Raw genomic sequence first — 20574 nt, forward strand, 5'->3', positions numbered from 1 at the left:
ATATGTTGGTGACTTCATATTGTCCCTTGATCATTAATGTTCTCTTCAGTGCTTTTTACTTTTATCTCTCTCTCATTTCATTTTGGTTCATTTTAATTGGTCTGTCTTCCAGTTTAGTGCTATTTTCTAATACCTTATTTTTCCTGTTGTTAAGCCATCTTATATATATTTTATTTCAGATATTGTAATTCTCAGGTCTAGAATTTTTGTATGTGTGTGGGGTTTTTTTTGTTGTTTTTTTGTTTTTTTTTTTGTTTTTTTACTAAAAGAAGCTCCTGCTTTTGGCTGGGAGTGCTCTTCTCTTACTTTAAGAGGGAGAGCATAAGTAGGGGGAGGGGCAAAGAGAGAGGGGGACAGAGGATCTGAAGCGGGCTCCACACTTACAGCAGCAAGCAGCCTGATGCAAGGCTCAAACTCACAAGCCATGAGGTCATGACCTGAGCCAAAGTCAATCAACTAAGCCACCCAAGTGCCCCATAAAATTTTTGTTTCTTTTTTATAGTTTGTATTTCTCTGCTGAGATTCTCTGTGTCTTCACCTAGTCTTTTCATCTTTACCTATAAATATTTGGTCATATTTGTAATATTTATTTTAAAATTTTTATCTGGTTTGTTCTAGTATCAAGGTCATCTGTGGGTTTGTTTCTGTTGATTTTTTTTTCTTTAGTGTTTAAATGTTTTTGTTTTGTTCTGGACTCTGTATATAGAAAAGCAGTGGAGGGGCACCTGGGTGGCTCAGTCAGTTGAGCGTCCAACTTCGGCTCAGGTCATGATCTCACATTTCGTGGGTTCAAGCCCCTCATCAGGCTCTGTGCTGACCATTTGCTCAGAACCTGGAGCCTGCTTCAGATTCTGCCCCTCCTTCTCTTTCTGCCCCTCCCCCACTCACACTTTGTCTCACTCTGTTTCTCAAAAATAAATAAATGTTAAAAAAAATTTTTTTTAAGGAAAGAAAAGCAGTGGAGACTGAGGGGCACTGCTGTTTATTTTCCCAGAATATAGGTCTTTCTTATGTCAGGTGACTAAAATGAAGGTCACTGACCCCTAGGGGTTAGTCTTGGCCAAAAGGATGGATTCTTCTTGCTTTTACCCAATTTCACCTCCCTTTCCCCCTTCCCCCATCAAAATGAGAGAAGAGGGGTCATGAAAGGATTTTATGTCAAGCAAATTGCTGTTTCATTTGGGATCTTTTAAACTCTGATCTATTTCCTCTGCTATCAGCAGGAGCTCTGCTGGCTTCAGGTATCTTGGCCTTTGGCAGGCCTTGTCCACTCACTTGTGTCCAGACCCAGCACTGGCCCACGAGCTGCTGGAGCTTGCTGCTTCCTGGTGAAGTCTCTGTAAATCAGTTCTTTGTGGCTTTCTCATCTGCGATTCCTCAGCCGTCCAGATAGGCATGGTTTTTATATCCTCCAGATCATTCTTGCTGTTCACTTGGGACTGAAGTCCATCTATCTCCTCTCATTCCCTGTCTCTACCTCTGCAAGGACCTGTTGTCCAGGCCCAGCAACATCTTGGACAGACTTAACTTTTGTTTCAGTGTCTTTTGTATTGTTGGCTTCTGGTTTTTAATTTTTTCTATTATGAAAGCAATGTGTGTTCATTATAGAGAAGTTGGAAGATATGAGCATAATGAAAAAAACGAAAATCATTCATAACTCCAACTTTAGAGACAGTCACTGATGGAATCCTGATGTCTCCTGCAGTCACGGGAGAGAGAGAGCTATGAACTTGTTGGGCTCATCTCAGCATGAAGATCTTCCTTGTGAGAGTCTGGGGCCCTTATCTCACTAAGATTGGAAAGAATGCTGATCCCTTGGTATGGTGCTCAAATTCATGACTCAAAACGAATGAACTAACCCCTCACCTCCACCCATCTGCCTCCAAATCTCTGTGAATGACAGTCCTTCCCGCTGCTCAAAGTCCTTACTGCCATCCCTGACTCCCCTTTTTGCACTAACCACAAATGACCCTCAGCAAATCCTGTCAGATTTACCTTTTTACCTTGAAAGTATATCCAGAAGCTGACCACTTCCCAGCATCCCACTCCTGCCCCCTGGTCCCAGTATCCTTCGTTTGCCCTGGACTTAGGGCAGGCCCTGGCCTCCCTGCTTCTACCCAGGCCCTCTCTGCCTTCTCCACATGCGCTCAGAGCAAGTCAGTAAAATATGGGTCGTGTCAGGTCCCCCCTATGCCCCAGACCTGCCAGTGCTGCCCATGCCCACTCAGAGTAGAAGGCACACTTGTTTCTGTAATCTGCAAGGCCCCTCTGCTCCCCTTGTTTGACCTGCTATAGGCACACTGGGGTCCCTACTGCCCCTGCCCTCCAGGCGTGCTCCTGCTTTAGGTTGGGAGAGCTCTTCCCTCTCCTTCAGTGTTCTTTTCAGGCAGCTGCATTCCTCACTCCTGCATCTCCTTCAGGGTTTGTCTTAGCTGTCCCCTGCCTGCCCTGTTCTAGAACACACAACCATCGATTCATTCATTCTTCCAAGCCCTTTCATGGCTCTGTTTTCCCCCTTAGCTTTGATCAGTGTCTAATATCTGTATCTTCTCTTGCTGTCTGTAGCCTGCTGTAAACTGGGTGGATGTTTGTCTTATTCACTGCTCCATTCCCAGAGCCTGGAGGGGAAGCAACCAGGCCCAGAGGCAGCAACCAGGATGTGCATGTTCAACAAATGAGTGGGCGTGCAGCCTTGACTGTGGCTCATCAGGCCTGTTAGCCCTGCGGTTTCTTCCTCTAACATAAGACTTACATTTGGCTGCAGGAAACAGAAACTGGACACAATGCCTTGACCACCAGGGGCTATGCTCCTGGTGTCACGTGCAGCTCGTTGATAGCTTGGCTCACATTTGCAACTCTGCCACCCTTAGCATATGGACTGTCCTCACCTTCAGGACCTCCAGATGGCTTCTATGCCTCTAAGCAAGAAGGAGGGTAGAGGATGCTAGCTGCCCTGACCTTGACTCAGTCGATGTCTGTTGATGTCAGCTAGCACTAGATTATTGCTAATGAGAACCATTGACCACCCTAACCAGCAGAAGCCTGGGTGGGGGTACTGGTGACCAGCTACTTGGCCTCCCTAAATAAAACCATAATAAAGGCAGGGATGGATACTGGGCAGGAGCCAGGGCGTTTACCCTGGGCACCAAGCCTCAGTTGCCGCCTCTCTGCAACGGGTCTGGATGCCCTCCATGTTGCTGCCTGGTGTTGTCAGGCCAAAAGGGGAGGCTGCTCCCCTGTAGAACCACCCGGTGGCAGTTGCAGACTCAGTTTGGCTCCCGCAGTTATTCCCTGGGCCTGATTAGTGGCATGAAGCTGATGTGCAGGGTTTGCGTGGGATGAAGAAAAGGAACTGGGCTCCAGAAGCAAAATCCAGTCCTGCCTTTGCTAGTTTGGAGGCCCTGCTCACCTCTGGAACCATAGATGGTTTCAGGATTATTAGGAAGATTCAGCCAGGTGGAGCCTGTTGAGAGTCCACGTGGCATTAGGCACATCCCAGGTGTGCTGACACCACAAAGCAGGACTATAGCACCTGGCCTACTGATATTTCGAGAATGGGCTTTTTAGTAGAAAACGGCTGGGAAGTTGGATCATAGGTGATCTTTATTTTTTATTTCATACTTTCTTTGGTTTTCTATTTTGTTCATTAAGCACATAGTCCTTTTAAAATTAAACAACAGTAAGTACTTTTCTATGCTTCGCAGAGGCACTAATGGTCATTGTATGCTTGCAGTTTATGCGGGAGATGGCAGGAGCGTGGCAGATGACAGTGGAGCAGAAGTTCGGCCTGTTTTCCGCGGAGATAAAGGAAGCAGACCCCCTGGCAGCATCGGAAGCCAGTCAACCCAAACCGTGTGCCCCCGAAGTGACCCCCCACTACATCTGGATTGACGTAAGTGCTTCCTCAGGCTCCGCCCACCCTAGCAGGAGGTCAGGGGCTCCCCTTGGGGCCAGTGGCCCAGTAAGCATGGGACTCCAGGTTTAAGACGCCTTACCTGGGGAGGAGGGATGGCTGTTCCTGCCTTCTGCCCAGGCCTCTGCTGGACTCATTGCACTTGCCCGAAGACCCATACCCACCATTCTGTTGGCCCAGAGCCCCACATCAGTTGGCTATGCTGGCCCTGTAGGTGGGCAGGCCAGGCCCCAGCAGCGACATGTTGTCTTTCCCACTCAGTTCCTGGTGCAGCGGTTCGAGATCGCCAAGTACTGCAGCTCCGACCAAGTGGAGATCTTCTCCAGCCTGCTGCAGCGCTCCATGTCCCTGAACATCGGTGGGGCCAAGGGGAGCATGAACCGTCACGTGGCAGCCATCGGGCCTCGCTTCAAGTGAGAGCCTCTCCTCCTCCTATGATGGTGGCAGGGACAGTGTGGGTGAAATTTTCTACCAGAGTTGTTGGTGCTGTAGTCCACAGGAGGTTCCCATGCTTGGTCTTTTTTTTTTTTTTTTTTGCCAGAAACTGACCAAGCCCCTAGTACATGCAGGGCTCCTGGGAAGGGGACCTGAATGGAATGACTTTGCCTTCCATGCCCTTCCAGGGCTGAGGAAGTCAGCCAGCATGCTGTCCTCAGCAGGGGAGTGTTCAAGAAGGTGGTTCACTCATGGACCTTGGGCAACCAAATGTTGGGCAGCCTTTCTAAATTGTTTGGGGGTGGATAGCAGCAAAAGGATTTTGGTAACATAGTGGTGATTAAAAAACAGGTGATGTAGCAGAACCCAGGTATGACAAGCTCAGACTGGGAGGCTGGCAGTGACTTAGGGCAGTCACTTTACTCCTCTGAAATGTTCATGGAAAACTTCTGATCATGCTGACTACAGCAAGTCGATTTTTGCCAAGACATGCAAAATATCAACCCCACCAGGGGATACCCCCTTTATGGGGTACGTGGCCTAGTGGGCAGGCTCAGGCCAGGTGCTATGGACACAGCAGGCAGGGTCAGTCTGGTGTGGGGACAGCCTTCAGGTGCCTGGGTGGTCAGTTGGAGGAAGGGTGAGGGGCCCCCTTTCAAAGTATGCCACTCTTCCTGCCTGTACCCCTTCCTGCTGCCCACTGCCAACACCAGTTCTTTCCACCCCTCCCCTGAGCTCCAGACCCATGTTCCTGCAGCCCTCTGGGACCATGCTTCTCAGACTACTGCAGGGAAGGGCTAGTACTCTGTTCCCTTCATTTCCTGCCCATCATAGACCTGCACCTTTATAAAATGCATGAGAATGAATTACTAGGAAAGGATTCACACTGGACTGTCATAACAATGTGAAATTGCTATAGAAATGAGCGGGTAATCCCCTCAGTTTCTGTACTAACTCATCACAGACCAACACCATCTGTAGATGCCCATTGAGTAGCCCTGACCTGGCAGAAACCAGGTGCTTGGTAAATATATTTTTCTTTTAGCTTGAATTAAATGTTCTAACCTTTGTAGCACTTATTGGTGACTGCACTCAGGAAGTAGTTTGCATATAGTTTGGAGATAGACGAGCTTCTGGCCAAGGTAGATGAACACACAACTTGTTCATTTGCCCCCAATTAAAGTGATGGTTTTAAAAAACCTTTCCTGAGACATTTCTGGTACAATAAACCTGAATGGCAGTAACTTGGCTGGTGCCACAGTCCTGGCACCTGAGAGCTCTGTCATCCAGAGATATGCCCAAGGGCCAAGTGGTTTGCACAGGAGCTAGGGACCCTGGGACGTTCCTGGGCCCTCCACACTCTGACTCAGCCCCCAGTGTTCTCTTGTAGACTGCTGACTCTGGGGCTGGCCCTTCTGCACGCCGATGTGGTCCCAAACGCGACCATTCGCAACGTGCTTCGCGAGAAGATCTACTCAACCGCCTTTGACTACTTCAGGTACTTCCCCCAGCTGTGCTGTGCACCATGTGCAGTGACAGCCCACTGCACCCAGTGCCCCCAGTTGTCCCAGATCCCAGGAAGTCACGGCAGAAATGGTTTTGCCTGATTTATGCACTGCCCTCCTTGTTCTGTGACTCTGGTGGTCCAGGATTTGAACATCTTCAGCCCTGTGCCATGTTTCCATGTGTGCACTTAGTTAGAGCTAGCCTCTCTACGAGATGCACACATGTTTTCCCCCAGCTCAACTGTGCATTCATTTAACTTTCCAGTTCCTAGGAGTGGTTATTGCTCAAAGAATTGCAATCACCCGCTGCCCGGGGCTCTGCGAGTGTGTAGGTTGTGTTGTATGGAGACAGCTGCAGTTGCAGGACCCACCACAAGCACACCATGCAGCCAAGGGCTGTCGACGGTGCTGGGGATAGTGGTGGAGGCAACTATGAAAGCTCAGAAAATCATCACGCTTTTCCTTGCGAATTAATGAGATAATTGTTGCTGATGACCAGCTCTGGGCTCACCTTTGGTCATTAAGAGACCACTTGTGTCACCTCTCACACGCTTTATAATACATGTGGCTTCTAGTCCCAGACTCCAGGCACTCAACTCTTGTCCTCTTGTGGTTGTTTGAAGTTGCCCCCCAAAGTTCCCCACTCAAGGAGAAAAGAGGCTACGTGAAGACATAAGCATTATGATTAAATTTTGGACAGCCATGTTCTCTGATAAGAAGTACCTGACTGCCAGCCAGCTTGTTCCCCCAGGTGAGCATTGTTCTCAGCACAGCTGCTCGTGGGTGGTGGGGACACATAGGTGCAGGCGGGACAGTGGGGTGCAGTGGGAAGCCCTGAAGGAGTCTGGTTAGAATAGTGAGAGTCTCACTGAGCCCAGGCCTTAGCCATGCTGCATGGTCACCAGAGGCCCAAAGCCTGCCTGGCCACCACTTGTCCTCCAGCCCTAGCTGACAAGCATGAATGAGTGTAGAAGGCCCTGAGCAGAGGCCATTCCATGTAACTTCTCCCAGCACCAGCCCAGTTCACCAGCCCCCCCCCTGCATATCTGACAGACCGATACTTGGATAAGTCCCATATGCCAAGATGAATAAGGCACCATCTGCTCTCATCTGGTAGAAGATAATCAAATCTACAGGTGATGTCAGCATGAGGGGATCATGGGAGTACCCCTCAAGGACAGGCACTTGGCCCACCAGAGTTGGGGAGATAGGGACAGTTTTTTGGAAGAGGTGACAGCTGAGCTTCAAAGATGAATAGGAGCAAGCTAGGGTGGATAAGGTTAAAGAAAAGGTAAGGTGTAAGCAAGCCACAAACCTCCACAAAGAAACATGTTCTTGTTTCTCTGAGCACATAGCTGATTACACAGCACAAATTAGGGGTGAGGAGTACAGTTTCTGCAGACAGACCCACAGCTGACAACCTGACTATAGGAAAAGGAAGGGATGGGGCACTTGGGGGGCTCAGTCAGTTGAGCGTCTGACTTGATTTTGGCTCAGGTCATGATCCCAAGGTCATGGGATTAAGCCCTACATCAGTCTCCACACTGAGCATGGAGCTTGCCTAAGATTCTCTCTCTTCCTCTGCCCCTCTCCCCAACTTGCTCGCTCTCTATCAATAAATGGGAAAGGGAAAGAAAAAAGGAAAGGGAAAAGCAAGCAGTGATTTCCGGAGTCAACTTCCTGGCTCCACATAGAGCAGGGCCAGCATCTCTTCTTGCCTGCCTGCAAGGGTCCCAAGTTGCCACCGTATTAAAAAGCAACATGATGCTAGAGATGAGAGAGCTGTTTGTAATTTATCAGTATCACCACTCACATTTGTTTTATTCCATTTTGAATCCTAGGAGGAATGTAATACATTTTAGTAGGCTTTACATGTTGAATGGTTAAAAACTTCCTAGGAGTACCTGGCTAACTCGGTCAGTAGAGCATGCAACTTTTGATCTTGGGGTCATGACTTCAAGCCCCACATTGGGTGTAGAGCTTATATTAAAAAAACCAAAAATCTTGGCTGTTGTTTTTTTTTCTGCAAATCATTTCTTCAACACCGTGTCTCTCCCTTCCTGCCCTTGGTGAAAGTCTAGACACCTCATTCTGGAAGCAGTAATGTGTTTGCCCACAGATAACCAAGACACCCGGAGCAATCTGGACATAGCGGTTGGCTCTCGGCAACAGGCCACTCAAGGCTGGATCAACACCTACCCCCTGTCCAGTGGCATGTCCACCATCTCAAAGAAGTCAGGTCGGTTAAAGGTTTGCTGATAGGTCCCTTGGGTCTGAGTCATATCCTGGCAGCTCAGACAGTGGGCAGAATGCTGAAAGACAGCTTCTTCTAGGTTCTAGAAATGAAGGGTAGGTCAGTGAACTCTGAAGAACACACTTGTGCCTTCTTTTTCTCCACAGGCATGTCCAAGAAGACTAACCGGGGCTCCCAGCTGCACAAGTACTACATGAAGCGCAGGACGCTGCTGCTGTCCCTGCTGGTAAGGTGACACCTGCCATATGCCCACAGCACTGAGGACAGGAGCAGCGTGGCACATGGGTGCACGCAGATGGCATATCGATGTCTCATCTCACCAGGCCACTGAGATTGAGCGTCTCATCACATGGTACAACCCATTGTCGGCCCCGGAGTTGGAGCTGGACCAGGCTGGAGAGAACAGCGTGGCCAACTGGAGGTCCAAATATATCAGCCTGAGCGAGAAGCAGTGGAAAGACAATGTTAACCTTGCCTGGAGCATCTCTCCTTACCTGGCCGTGCAGCTGCCAGCCAGGTGGGCCCTAGTCCTACCTGCCTGATGAGGGCCTTGCCAGAGTCCAGTCCAAGGGTACCTGAGTGGGAAGGAACATGACGTGGTCACTGCCAAGGATGGTTGGGGAAGCAATCGTAGTGGTCTGGTCCTCTGCCCTGGATGTTGACCCAGTCTCTCTATGCAGTGGTTGGTTACACAGCATGGATTCCTGCCTGGGATGTCCTAATATCCCAGAGCCCAAGCAGGAAACATCAGAGCACATTCAGGGCTGCAGTCCTATTCAAGGAAGAAAGGAAGCACATGGAGGCTGTCACTACAGGGAAGCGGGCCTGGGGATCCTTTGGACTTTGTTCCCAGAGGTCTTCAGCAGGCTACTCACAGGAGGTGGCCTGCAACCGAGTGTCCTGTGAACTCTCCCTGGTAGCTCTGCCAAGGACAAAACCAGTAGCTGAGAGGGGCCTCCCAGGCCCCTGTGTTAAATCCCACCAGGGGGAGTGCATCCACCCCACGTCCAGGAGTGGACATTTCTTTCCCTTGAGCACACACTTGCCTACTCACTGCTTCCTTCTTCTGGTTCTAATGCAGTCCTCTGGATTAGGACCACAGCTTGACAGTGTTCATGGAAAGTCTACCTTGTGTTAGCCTGGGGTCATGACCCCTAAAAACTTGCATCCTCCCTCCCATCTATGGATGTACCTTCTGGCCTGTGGCCTCGCCATGCCATGGACAGGCTGCTTTGGGGGCCAGGGCAAGGGGGCGTTCTGAAAGCAAGGACTATAGAAGGGATGTCTTTTGAATGAGGAATATAGGATAATTCCTGTTTTAGATAGTTCTGGCATTTTGTCATAGCCAATCATAGTGCTCTTTATTACAAACATTCATGTTCAGAGTTACCAATATGTCAGTAGTGTAGAGTGTTTAGGGGTCACTTGGCATTAATCTGCATCCCTCCAGTTCAGGGTTCTTCCACCCCGTTACATGGAGGCAGGAAAGGCCATCTCCTTCACACCCTTTTTGTGCCCTAGGTTTAAGAACACAGAAGCCATCGGCAACGAAGTGACCCGTCTCGTTCGGTTGGACCCAGGAGCCGTTAGTGACATTCCCGAAGCTATCAAGGTAGTATAGCACGTGCTGGGGCCTGGGCTCAAACTGCACAAAAACAGAACTGCCTCCAGAAACACCTGGAACCTAGAAGTGTTAGGAAAACCTAGCAGCCTCAGTGGTAGAATGATGTTTCTAATTTCCTGTGTTTTCCACTTCTCAAATGAAAGCACTTATTATGCTTACAGCAGAAAAATATCGAACATACTTTACCCTAGTTGAAATTATGCTACTTTACATAATATATGAGAAGTATTTCCCCACATTATTATAAGTGCTTTATTATTATCATCTGGGGCCATCCCTGAGATATGGGGTGGGGCCGGGTATTTCCAGAGGGCCCTCAGGAACTCCCTGTGCCAGACCATTTCCCTGCTTCCTTCCTAGTTTCTGGTCACCTGGCACACCATCGATGCCGACGCCCCTGAGCTCAGCCATGTGCTGTGCTGGGCACCCGCAGACCCTCCCACAGGCCTCTCCTACTTCTCCAGCATGTACCCACCGCACCCTCTCACGGCCCAGTACGGGGTGAAAGTCCTGCGGTCCTTCCCTCCGGTGAGCCCACATCCTGCCTGAATCAGCCTCGGTGGGACTATCTGGCAGTGTTTAGGTGGAGACAGTAAGGACAGGCTTTATCTCCACTTGATGTAGGCCTGATGAAACATCGGTCCATCTTAGAGCATGTCTTCACCCTGTTTCTGTCCAGGCAGTCATAGAAGACAGATTTAGTTCTGACTCAGATATGTTTATTGGTATTACTTGTTTTTTAATTTTAATTTGGTGTTTGAGTTACAGAAGGAAGTTGAATTTGAGTTTGGTTCCAGCAGTGGGCTTTTGGGAGGTCGGGGGATCCCATGAGACAGCCACAGTGACAGATTTGGTAGCTGACTCGTGGAGGCCCCAACACAGGGGTCTGCTAGAACCTCAGCCCTTGTCCCCAAGCAGGCCCCCAGCAGGGAACATACATGAGCTGGCACTTCACCTGTCATCGCAGGCACAGGAGCCTTGTTCCTTTTGCCTTTTCTCACCCATCATGTGTTTCAAGTCGTTGGCCATTTTCTTTGCCACCGTCTGGACTTTCCGCAGTTCTCAGTCCTCTGTGATCTCCAGTGAGATGGTATCCCATGGGCTCAGTGACATCAGGGCTGTTCCAGGTTGGAGTGGGGCCCTGGGACAGCCATCTGTGTTGAGTTTGTTATCACCTTCCTGGAGGTAAGGAATTGTCTTCCCTTCCTGGAAGTCATTATCACTTGTCCTCCTCCTTTGCAGGATGCTATCCTATTCTACATCCCCCAGATTGTGCAGGCCCTCAGGTATGACAAGGTAAGGCTGTGCCAACATGTGCTGTCCTTCCCTCTGAGAGCCGTGCTGGGCAGTCCGGAGGGGGTCCTCAGCAACAGGGATGGGGCCTTGGAAGCAGGGCTGCCAAGCTGTGACCTGGTCTCTGAGCTCCTCTCACACACACCCCCACCATGATTGTGGCCAGTGCTCATGGCCAGGAGGCCCCACTCACCCTGTCTCACCCTGAGGCCCCATCTGCTGTGCAGGGTGGGTGGGCCCTAGAAGTATTGCTAGCCACTTCCTCAGTCCCTGAATCTAGCTCCCTCGTTTCTTCAGTCAGAAGCAGGGAGGCTCAAACAAAATGATGGAGGTATTAGTGTGCTTGGGCTGCTATAGCAGAGAACCACAGAGTGGGGGGTTAAAACAATGGAAATGTACTTCTCATTGTTCTGGAGGCTCAGAGTTGGAGATCAAGGTGCCTGTAGGGTTGGTTTCTCCTGAGGGTTGGTTTGCAGATGGCTGCCTTGTCCCTCTGTCCTCACATGGTCTTCTCTCTGTGTGTATGTGTCCTAATCTCCTCTTATAAGGACACCACACTGGACTAAGTGTCACCCTAATGATCTCATTTTAACTTAATCACCTCTTTAAAGGCCCATCTCCAGACACCATCATATTTTGAGGCACTAAGGCATACAAATTCAGCACATGAATTGGGGGGCACAGTTCAACCCATCACATATAGCACTTGTACATAAGATACCTAACCACAGGGCCTGGCACAGAAACCCCTCTGGAGGTGACCACAACCCAGAACCCACACTGCCCGTGCTTCATCCTAGCACTGGCCCCCTGACCTGTGCTTGAGTCTAAGTGTAGCAGCAACATCTGCCCCTTTCCTGTTCCTGCTGATTCTGTTCCCCACTGCATAAGACACCAGACTCCCCTGTGTCCTGGCTGAGTCCTTGCAGTAGCAGCAAGTGCTGTGTCTCACTGTGGTGGCTATGAGCACTGTGGCTGGGTATCCCAGGGCTAGCTTCTTCCTCCCAGATTGGCAGGATGCTCTGTCTTGGTCCATAGACCAAAGTGCTTCTAGAACTGCAGCCAACTTCTCTTGAAACACTGAGTCCTGTTTTAGCTAGGTAGCTGCCAAAAGCCCTCCAATTCTGAGCAGGTGGTTTTGATATTGTGCTGACAGTGCAGAGCCTGCTTGGGATTTTCTCTTTCTCCTCTCTCTCTGCACTTTTCCCCCACTCACACTTTCTGTCTCAAAATAAATAAACATTTTTTAAAATGAAAAAAAGAAAGGATACACAAGAATAAAATGCTAAAACCTTTCCCAAAGCTAGAAGCCTCGGTGGGCCTCAGTGACTGATGACACTTCCTCCTTGTTCAGACGGCTGCCGGTTTCCACTTCCCTGTTGTAGTCTGTTCGTGACTGCACTGAGTCCCCTTCTGTGGTCTCAGCAAAACTGACTGGATTACCGGTGCATCATAAAAGGACATAATCAACGAACAGCCAGGTGCGAGGGCAGTATAGGGCAAGGGATGTGGGAAGGCTGTGGAGTTTCCACGCTCTTCAGGCGCCTGGCTCTCCCAGCCTCTCCACCAATTCGGAAACTCCACAAACTTTTAAGCAGACTACAAGTTGAATATTCATAGTTTATCTTTAGATCCTTTTACTGGGTTAGCAGTGGGAAACCCATAGCGAGGAGTTATTTGAAGTTTAACCTACTAGGTAAGCCCACCCAGCCAAGTTGAGGACATCTGTCCCCAAAATACTTTACCAGATGGGAGGCCACAGACTACTGTGGTGGGAGGAGAGAAGCCACTCCTCCAGGAGTCTTCCAGAAAGGCCAGCACCTTTTTAAACCTTAAGACAGGGTAATTAAGGAATGCCTAGGTGGCTCAGTCGGTTAAGTGTCTGACTTCAGCTTAGGTCACGATCTCATGGTTTGTGAGTCTGAGCCCCACAATGGGCTCTGTGCTGACAACTCAGAGCCTGGAGACCACTTTGGATTATGTGTCTCCCTCTCTCTGCCCCTCCCTTACTTGTGGTCTGTCTCTCTCAAAAATAAGTAAACAAGCAAATTTTTTAATTTTAAAAAAAGGGCAATTAAAACTTGGAGTTATGAGTAGTAGAATACGACTAAGAAGAAGAAAGAGGAAAGGTCCTTAGGATAGTGGCCATCGTGTGTCAACTCATGAAGTATCTGTGTATTAGAATTTTTTTGGAACCTGCCCATCACTGTGGAACATTGTTCCAAACAACCAGCTTATAACTGAGTTTTAGTCCCCAACCTACTCATTCCTCATACTTGACAACAGCAGAAATTAGTTGGAGAGTCATGGTTCTTAGAATCTAGGGGAAGTCACAGGGGAAACAAAAGCCGGCTCCTTCCTATATTGAAGACACCATCACGTGGGGCTCCATCTGCCCCACCGGCCAGCTAGCCAGCTGGAACTTGGCCTGTGTAGGCTGGGCTCACACATAACCAGACAAGCTTGCTCACACAGCCGGAAACCACTGGGCCTTCTTGCTGGGTCTGCAAGTGCTAGGAGTCTACTCCTACACTGGGTAAGAGTGTCTTGTGGTGGAGAGGCGCCCAGGCCTGAGCTGATGGTGACCTTGTTCTCCTATAGATGGGCTACGTACGGGAGTATATTCTGTGGGCAGCATCCAAATCCCAGCTTCTGGCACACCAGTTTATCTGGAACATGAAAACTAACATCTATCTGGATGAAGAAGGGCACCAGAAGGACCGTGAGTATTTGTCATCTTCGCTCAGGCCTCACCCCCCAACTTTAACCCTCCTAGGCCCGTGCTGTCCCAGCCCATGGTTCCCTCTGCTTCCCATCCTTTGGTGGGAATTCTCACCTTTGAACACCCAGCGGGAGCAGGATCCTCCTCCTTCGTGAAGGCTTTGCTATCCTCCCCTCCAGACGTCCTGCCCACCCTGGCACCATCCTGCAGCTCCCCAAGCACATGTGAGAGCCTCCTGGTCAGGCCGAGCCTCTCCTCACCCTGCGCTTGACCCAGTGACTCCATATGGGGGCAAGGCAACCACCCAAGGCAGTCCTCAGAGGTTGCCCACATCTTCACATCATCACACCCTTAAAAACTAGTGAGGCCCCCGGAGACCTTTGGTTTATGTGGGCTTTGGTTCTCAGTGTTAACCAATGTTAGACATGAGAACCAAGACATTTAAAAAATAATACAAGCCCATCACATATTAACGTAAATAACATTTTTATGAAAAACGACTCTCAAACTCAAAAAGAAGAAGAGTGGTGTTGCTTTACAGATTTACAGATCTCTTTAATGTCTGTAATAATGCCACAGCATCTTTAGTAAAAGACAACAGGACTCTCATTCTGCTTCTGCATTTACCCTGTTGTTTGGTTGAAGTAAATGAGGGGAATTCAGCCTGGTACAGACACGTGGCTAGAAAAAGGAGGACCATTTTAGTGGTCTTTCTGGTCACTATAGGTGGTCTCGTAGTCTCTGCTGATACTGCACCAAACACAACAAGTGATAGTTTTCTTAAAGGTGAATTGTGATGTGGATTTGAAATCATGGCAGCGAGTTTCTCGTGCTCTTTCTTTGAAGCCCATTGGTCTACCCAGCACTCACTACACCCCCCACAGGATTTCACAGCATTCAAACTCACATTTGCCTGTGCCCCACTGGCCTTACCAAACAGAAACATTGTCAAGTGGTGGGGAGCTGTCAAGCTCACCGACACAGATGCAAGTTTTCCAAAACTTTGTAGTTTTCCTTAAATGGCAGATTCGACTTGTTGATTTTTAAGAAAATATCTCCCATGTACCTAAGTCCAAATAACTCTATTTTTGTCTGTCAGTCACTCTTTCAAGTAAAAAATGATGTTCCCTGAAAAAAGAGATTAGTTCAGCCCGAAAGTCACACCAACACAAGATGCTGTTCCTTGAGACCACAGCATCCGCGTGCTTCACATACAGCAGGGGGCTCCGGACACTGTCCAGTTCATCACACACAGAATGTTAGAAAGATACACTCAGGGTAGAGTTCAGTCAGATTAGTCAATGCTCATCACCTCACCAGGGATATTCTTAGTGACACTGGCTTTTGTTTATACTGTGGGAGCAGAGCCATAAGGATCCAGTGACCACCAGCACCTTGGCCAATGGCTTGTGCACAGCCTCGCAGGTGTCTACGCAAGGAGGGCAAACAGCCTGTCAATGTGGTTTTGACTGGTGGGAGCCTGCTGAAGGGTCCCAGGGACCCTCCAGGCATCTGCAGACCACACTCAGGATGTCTGACCTCGCTGCTGGGGGACACCTGGACATCTGGACTGTACATCTGGCAGATGTGTGGGGTTTCCTTGAGGGCCTTCTGTGGCACGGCTGCAGGCTCACCCTCTTGGTTTCTCTGCCAGCTGACATCGGCGACCTCCTGGAGCAGTTAGTGGAGGAGATCACAGGCTCCTTGTCAGGCCCAGCCAAGGACTTCTACCAGCGGGAATTTGATTTCTTTAACAAGATCACCAACGTGTCTGCTATCATCAAGTAAGTGGCATCAGTCCTGGCCTGTGGGAATTGCATGGAGGGCCCGCACTGGTTCTAATGAACAGCCAGGGTTGGGAATCACTGCCCTGGCAATTCAAGTCTCTTGAAAGTATAGCAAAATGCACAGCCATGCAAATTTCAGAAAACATATCTTTCATTCTAGATACTGTCCCCTAACTTGAAGCCACTCTGCTCTCTCCAAGTTTTGAAGAGTGTTAGGAAAACCAGACTTATTTGTAACTCCCAATGTTGTTTTATTGATTTACCTCCTGGGCCATCCATTTGTGAGGGCTGACGCCATCCTGGGACATCTGTGGCACTGCCAGTTTATGTGGGACGAGGCCCTGGAGTCAACTGGCCAAGTGCCTGGGAGAGGCCCTGGCAGGGGGAGCACTGGCTTCCTGTTTTCTCAAGTGTCTCATTCCGTGAGCTGTTCCCTGGCCCCTTGGTCACCAAGTGACCTAGGCTGTGTGCCCTGAGGCCCTTTTCTGGGCCCGGTACTAAGTAGAGCGGTGATGCAGCAGCTTCTAGCCCGCAAAAATAAAGGAGTGGGAGGTGGTGTTTCCTGGGCATCATGTCAGGCACCTGATTCCACTTTACCCTGTCATCCTCATCCTAGGGATGCAGAAAGACAAAGGGGCCTGCCCAAGGTCATGCTGCAAGTAAACAACAGAGCCAGCACTTGAGCATAGACCCCAGAGCCAACTGTGTCCCCTGTGTGCCTCTGACAGCAACATGCACACACCCCACACAGGCAAGGGGCAGTGACAGCCAGAAAACTCCACCCTGGTCTGGGAAGAACTGGTCTAGCAGAGCCTTCAGTAGTAGCTAAAACTAGGAGGAGAGGAAAGGAGAATCAGACAGGAGGGGCTCTGGGCTGTCCCCCAGAAGCCCCAGAGGCCAGTTCCTGCAGAGACAAAGCAAAGCATTTCTGTCCTGTTTCTCAGGCCCTACCCTAAAGGCGACGAGAGAAAGAAGGCATGCCTGTCGGCTCTGTCTGAAGTAAAAGTGCAGCCTGGTGAGCAGGATGAGATGGGCCTCTTCCTGTGGGTGGGCAGTGTGGGTAGGCACCGGGATCAGGGAGGCGGCCAGCCCACATGAGCCTGGGCCCTGGGGCACTGGTGTCCCTCTCCATAATCTGCCCCTGGTGAGCTGAGAGCTACTTCTCAGCAGATACTCTTTATCTTCCTTGTTGCTTTCTGTTTTTCTTAAAGCCCAGACACTGTCCTTGGCAGCCATGATTCTAGAAATTTCCTGAACTCCAGTGGAATAGGAGCAACACAGGCTGCACAGACTGTGGGCATGGGTGGGAGTGTCACAGGTGTACTGGGCTGAGGGTGCCCACACTGGCTGACCTTTCCTTGACTCTTGTTGAGCCACCTGCCCTGCCCAGTGTAAACAGTAGCTCAGCTCAAAGAAGCTCGACATCCACACAGGCTGCAGTTTCCCTGGTCAGCAGGCTCCCAGACCCCTGCAGCCCATGCTGCCGGGTCTTGTCCTGGAGGCACTGGGGAGCCAGCCAGGACTCCAGGGCAGAGCAGTAGATTGTGCTCCTGGGAGAGAGACCAGAACTGGCCAGGGAAGGATGGTGTGAGGGCATTGAGGGAACAGCATGTTCCTTCTGCCCCTCATTCCCCTGGTGGCAAAGCCCACCTGACCCCACAGCAAGGCCTTGCTTTGCTTCCCAAGAGTCCCAGGACTTCCTGTGTCAGGGCCTCTCCTAGAAGCCCACTCCCTAGCCAGGATCTCTCCCCCGCTTCCTGGGTCTCAGGGAGCACACCCCAGCCCCCCAGGGGAACTGCCAGTTCCTTGACCAGGAATAGGCTTTCTCTTGTCCTCCCTACTTGACATGTGTGCTGAGAGAGGGGAGCTACAGCCAGTGGGTGAGTATAAGAACTGAGGGTGTTCCACGTAAATGGAGGCAGTGTAGAAAGCTCCTGCACATGCCCTGTAAGAGCAGGCAGCTCCCCACCTGGCACTGGTCGGCCAGTCGGGCCCCGAGGAGCAGTGTGCTAAGTCTGTAAAGCTGAGTGTTGGTGTGTCCTCCTGGAGAAGTGTCTCCTGGGAGGTGGCAGCTCCTTTGTTAGATATCAGGAAGGGTCCAGGAAAAGACCACAGATCAGGGAGGATGGACCTGTAATGGCCACAGGATAAAATATCTGTGCCTCAGATGAGGACCTAGAAGCCCCATCTGGGGGCGGGGAGTCATTTTGGGGCTCCCTGTAACTTCGCCCTCTGTCCCTGCACAGGCTGCTACCTGCCCAGCAACCCCGAGGCCATTGTATTGGACATCGACTACAAGTCCGGGACACCCATGCAGAGGTGAGAGGCCGCCTGTCTTTAGGCAGTTCCCTTGCACAAAGTTCTCATTTGCTCCAGCACCCATGTTCCTTCTGTTGTTTTGCAGTGCTGCAAAAGCCCCGTATCTGGCTAAGTTTAAAGTGAAACGATGTGGTGTTAGTGAACTCGAAAAAGAAGGTCAGTGAAGAAACTCTGACACGGTTTGGGATCTAAGTGTTTTCTCTGGATGATGCCAGTTTTAGGGGGCATATTTAGTTTATTACCAGCTCCCTGTGAAAGATGACATCCATCCACGCTGGGTCTGAGCCCTTGTTTAGGAATGGCACAGAGCTTATATACGGTGACAGAGACACCTGGAGACCGGCCCCAGGTCAGCCATTGAGTCCAGGAGGCACCTTCCTGAGGCTGAGTAGCCCAGAGCTTTGGGGGGTGCCGTGCAGGTGACACAGCCTGGGTGGCTTCACCAACAGAAATTTATTCTCTCACAGTTCTGGAGGCCAGAAGTGCCACATTGGGGTGTCGGCCAGGCCGTGCTCCTTCTGAAGATGGGTAGAATCTGTTCCGTGTATTTCTCCCAGCTTCTGGTGGTTGCTGGCAAGTTTGGTGATGCTTGGCATCTTCGTCATTCCGACCTCTGCCTCTGTCTTCTCAAGGCTTTCTCCCTGTGTCCCCGTGTCCAGATTTCCCTGATCTGATAAGGGCACCAGTCATTGGATAAGGGCCCACCCTAACCCTCAGTAACTTGACTACATATGCAAAGATACTATTTCCAAAAAAGGTCACATTCTGCAGTTTTGAGTGGGCATGAATTTTAGAATAGGAGGTGTGGTCCCCTGCCAGTATGGGGACATGCCTTCCATGGCCTTCCCTGCACTCTGGCCCCCAGGTCCTCCCAGGCACCCCAGGATGCAGACAGACACACACCTCTACCCTCCAGTTCATAGTGCCCTCTGCTGATCCCAGGCATACCTGGGTCCCCATTTCCAATGAAAAAGGGGCTCTATCTTCAGTTCCATCTAAGCCTAAACATTCTTCAGAAGAGATCCCTGGCCCCGTGGCTCCATCTGCTGACCCCAGTTGTCTCCTGGGCCTCATTCGGCCTCCTTGGGGCTTTGCAGAGACAATCCCCAAGATTCCCAGGGTTCCAGGCAGGTGAGCAGGACTTGCCCTGGCCCTGAGGGCCTCTCCCTGCCTCCAGGCTAACTGGCTTCCTCTCCGCCGCCCACACACAGGTCTTCGGTGCCGCTCAGACTCTGAGGACGAGTGTGGCACACAGGAGGCTGATGGCCAAAAGATCTCATGGCAGGCGGCCATCTTCAAAGTGGGAGATGACTGCCGACAGGTAGTGAGTGGGGCCAGGCCTGCCCTCTTCCCAAGGCTCCGGGTGCATTTAGGGGTCACACCTCACATGCTGAACCACAATCTTTGTTTCCCACATTGGGTTGAGGTGCCACAGAGGAAACCAGGGCTTTCTGCCAAACCCAGGGGTCTCTCCAGCAGCTCCCACCCACTGCCCATCCCCTGGCCGCCCAGAGGGAACTGCCTCGGAGGACAGGCACTCCTGACTTGCATCCCCCACTAGACAGCATGGCCTTAGTCTAGCCTGGTGCCCGGTGGTCAGAGCCCAGCCCAGCATGGTGTGCAGTGAGGCCAGATGCTCCAGACTCCTGCTTGGCCATGGCCTCCCTTTTCTCTCCTTCCCTCTCTCCCTCTTCACTGGCAGGGCTACTAGCAGTCATGTGGACTAGAGCACAGGAGGCGGCCAGCTGACCACCCCTTGTTTCCCTGGTCTCCAGGATATGCTGGCCCTGCAGATTATTGACCTTTTCAAGAACATCTTCCAGCTGGTTGGCCTGGACCTCTTTGTCTTCCCATACCGGGTGGTGGCCACCGCCCCTGGGGTAAGTTCCCAGGAGCCCAGGGGGTGTTCCCGATGCCTTAGGCCAAGACAGGTCCTGCCTGCAGGCCTCAGCACCTGGCCCTTCCTCTCCAGTGCGGAGTGATTGAGTGCATCCCCGACTGTACCTCTCGGGACCAGCTGGGCCGCCAGACGGACTTCGGCATGTATGATTACTTCACGCGCCAGTATGGGGACGAGTCCACCCTGGCCTTCCAGCAGGTGACCAGCGGGGCAGCCCCCAGACCAGAGGTTGCTTGTGCTCTCCATCCCACCATTCCCAGCACTGCTTATGGGCCAGCACCCTGCTTCCCACTTTCCCTGCTTTTCTGAGTCCTTGTACGTTTGGGGGTAAAACAACGGCACCTCATAACCTTCTCTGGGATTCAAAGGAACCTTGAGATGGACTCCCCAGAAGAAAGCAAATTCGTGGGTGTGGGAGGAAGGGGCTAAACCCCTAAACCCCCAGACGCAGTCACTTGTCACTCCTGTTCCCAAGATCTGGCCTGCTGATTTGGGCTCTACCTCCAAGGCTAGAAACAAGAGCCCAGAGAACACCTGTAGGCCCTGGGGTCCCAGGAACAAGGCAGGAAAATGCCCAAAGGTCCTGGGAGGTACAGCCTTAGGGCCATCCGTGAGCACCTGGGCCCTCTCCACACAGGCTCGCTACAACTTTATCCGGAGCATGGCTGCCTACAGCCTCCTGCTGTTCCTGCTGCAGATCAAGGACAGGCACAACGGCAACATCATGCTGGACAAGAAGGGCCACATCATCCACATCGGTCAGCCAGCTCCCAGAGCCACCCTCCTCCTCTCCCTTCACCCCCTAGAGCCCAGGGCAGGATA

General features: G+C 50.9%; 1 protein-coding gene across 1 annotated transcript in view; it reads left to right on the plus strand.

The window, feature by feature from the left end:
- PI4KA (phosphatidylinositol 4-kinase alpha) overlaps positions 1-20574 on the plus strand; it is a 113451-nt gene that overhangs the window by 89331 nt on the left and 3546 nt on the right. Inside the window, exons 33-51 of the mRNA XM_042909718.1 lie at positions 3734-3892; positions 4175-4326; positions 5739-5846; positions 6477-6604; positions 7973-8092; positions 8254-8333; positions 8431-8624; positions 9629-9719; positions 10092-10259; positions 10974-11027; positions 13626-13746; positions 15401-15530; positions 16478-16548; positions 17780-17852; positions 17938-18008; positions 19064-19173; positions 19628-19732; positions 19825-19950; positions 20390-20510. Coding sequence (XP_042765652.1) covers positions 3734-3892; positions 4175-4326; positions 5739-5846; positions 6477-6604; positions 7973-8092; positions 8254-8333; positions 8431-8624; positions 9629-9719; positions 10092-10259; positions 10974-11027; positions 13626-13746; positions 15401-15530; positions 16478-16548; positions 17780-17852; positions 17938-18008; positions 19064-19173; positions 19628-19732; positions 19825-19950; positions 20390-20510 — 2182 coding nt within the window. The remainder of the gene's footprint in view (positions 1-3733; positions 3893-4174; positions 4327-5738; positions 5847-6476; positions 6605-7972; positions 8093-8253; positions 8334-8430; positions 8625-9628; positions 9720-10091; positions 10260-10973; positions 11028-13625; positions 13747-15400; positions 15531-16477; positions 16549-17779; positions 17853-17937; positions 18009-19063; positions 19174-19627; positions 19733-19824; positions 19951-20389; positions 20511-20574) is intronic.

Source organism: Panthera leo, chromosome D3, assembly GCF_018350215.1.
Source record: "Panthera leo isolate Ple1 chromosome D3, P.leo_Ple1_pat1.1, whole genome shotgun sequence".
NCBI lineage: Eukaryota > Metazoa > Chordata > Mammalia > Carnivora > Felidae > Panthera > Panthera leo.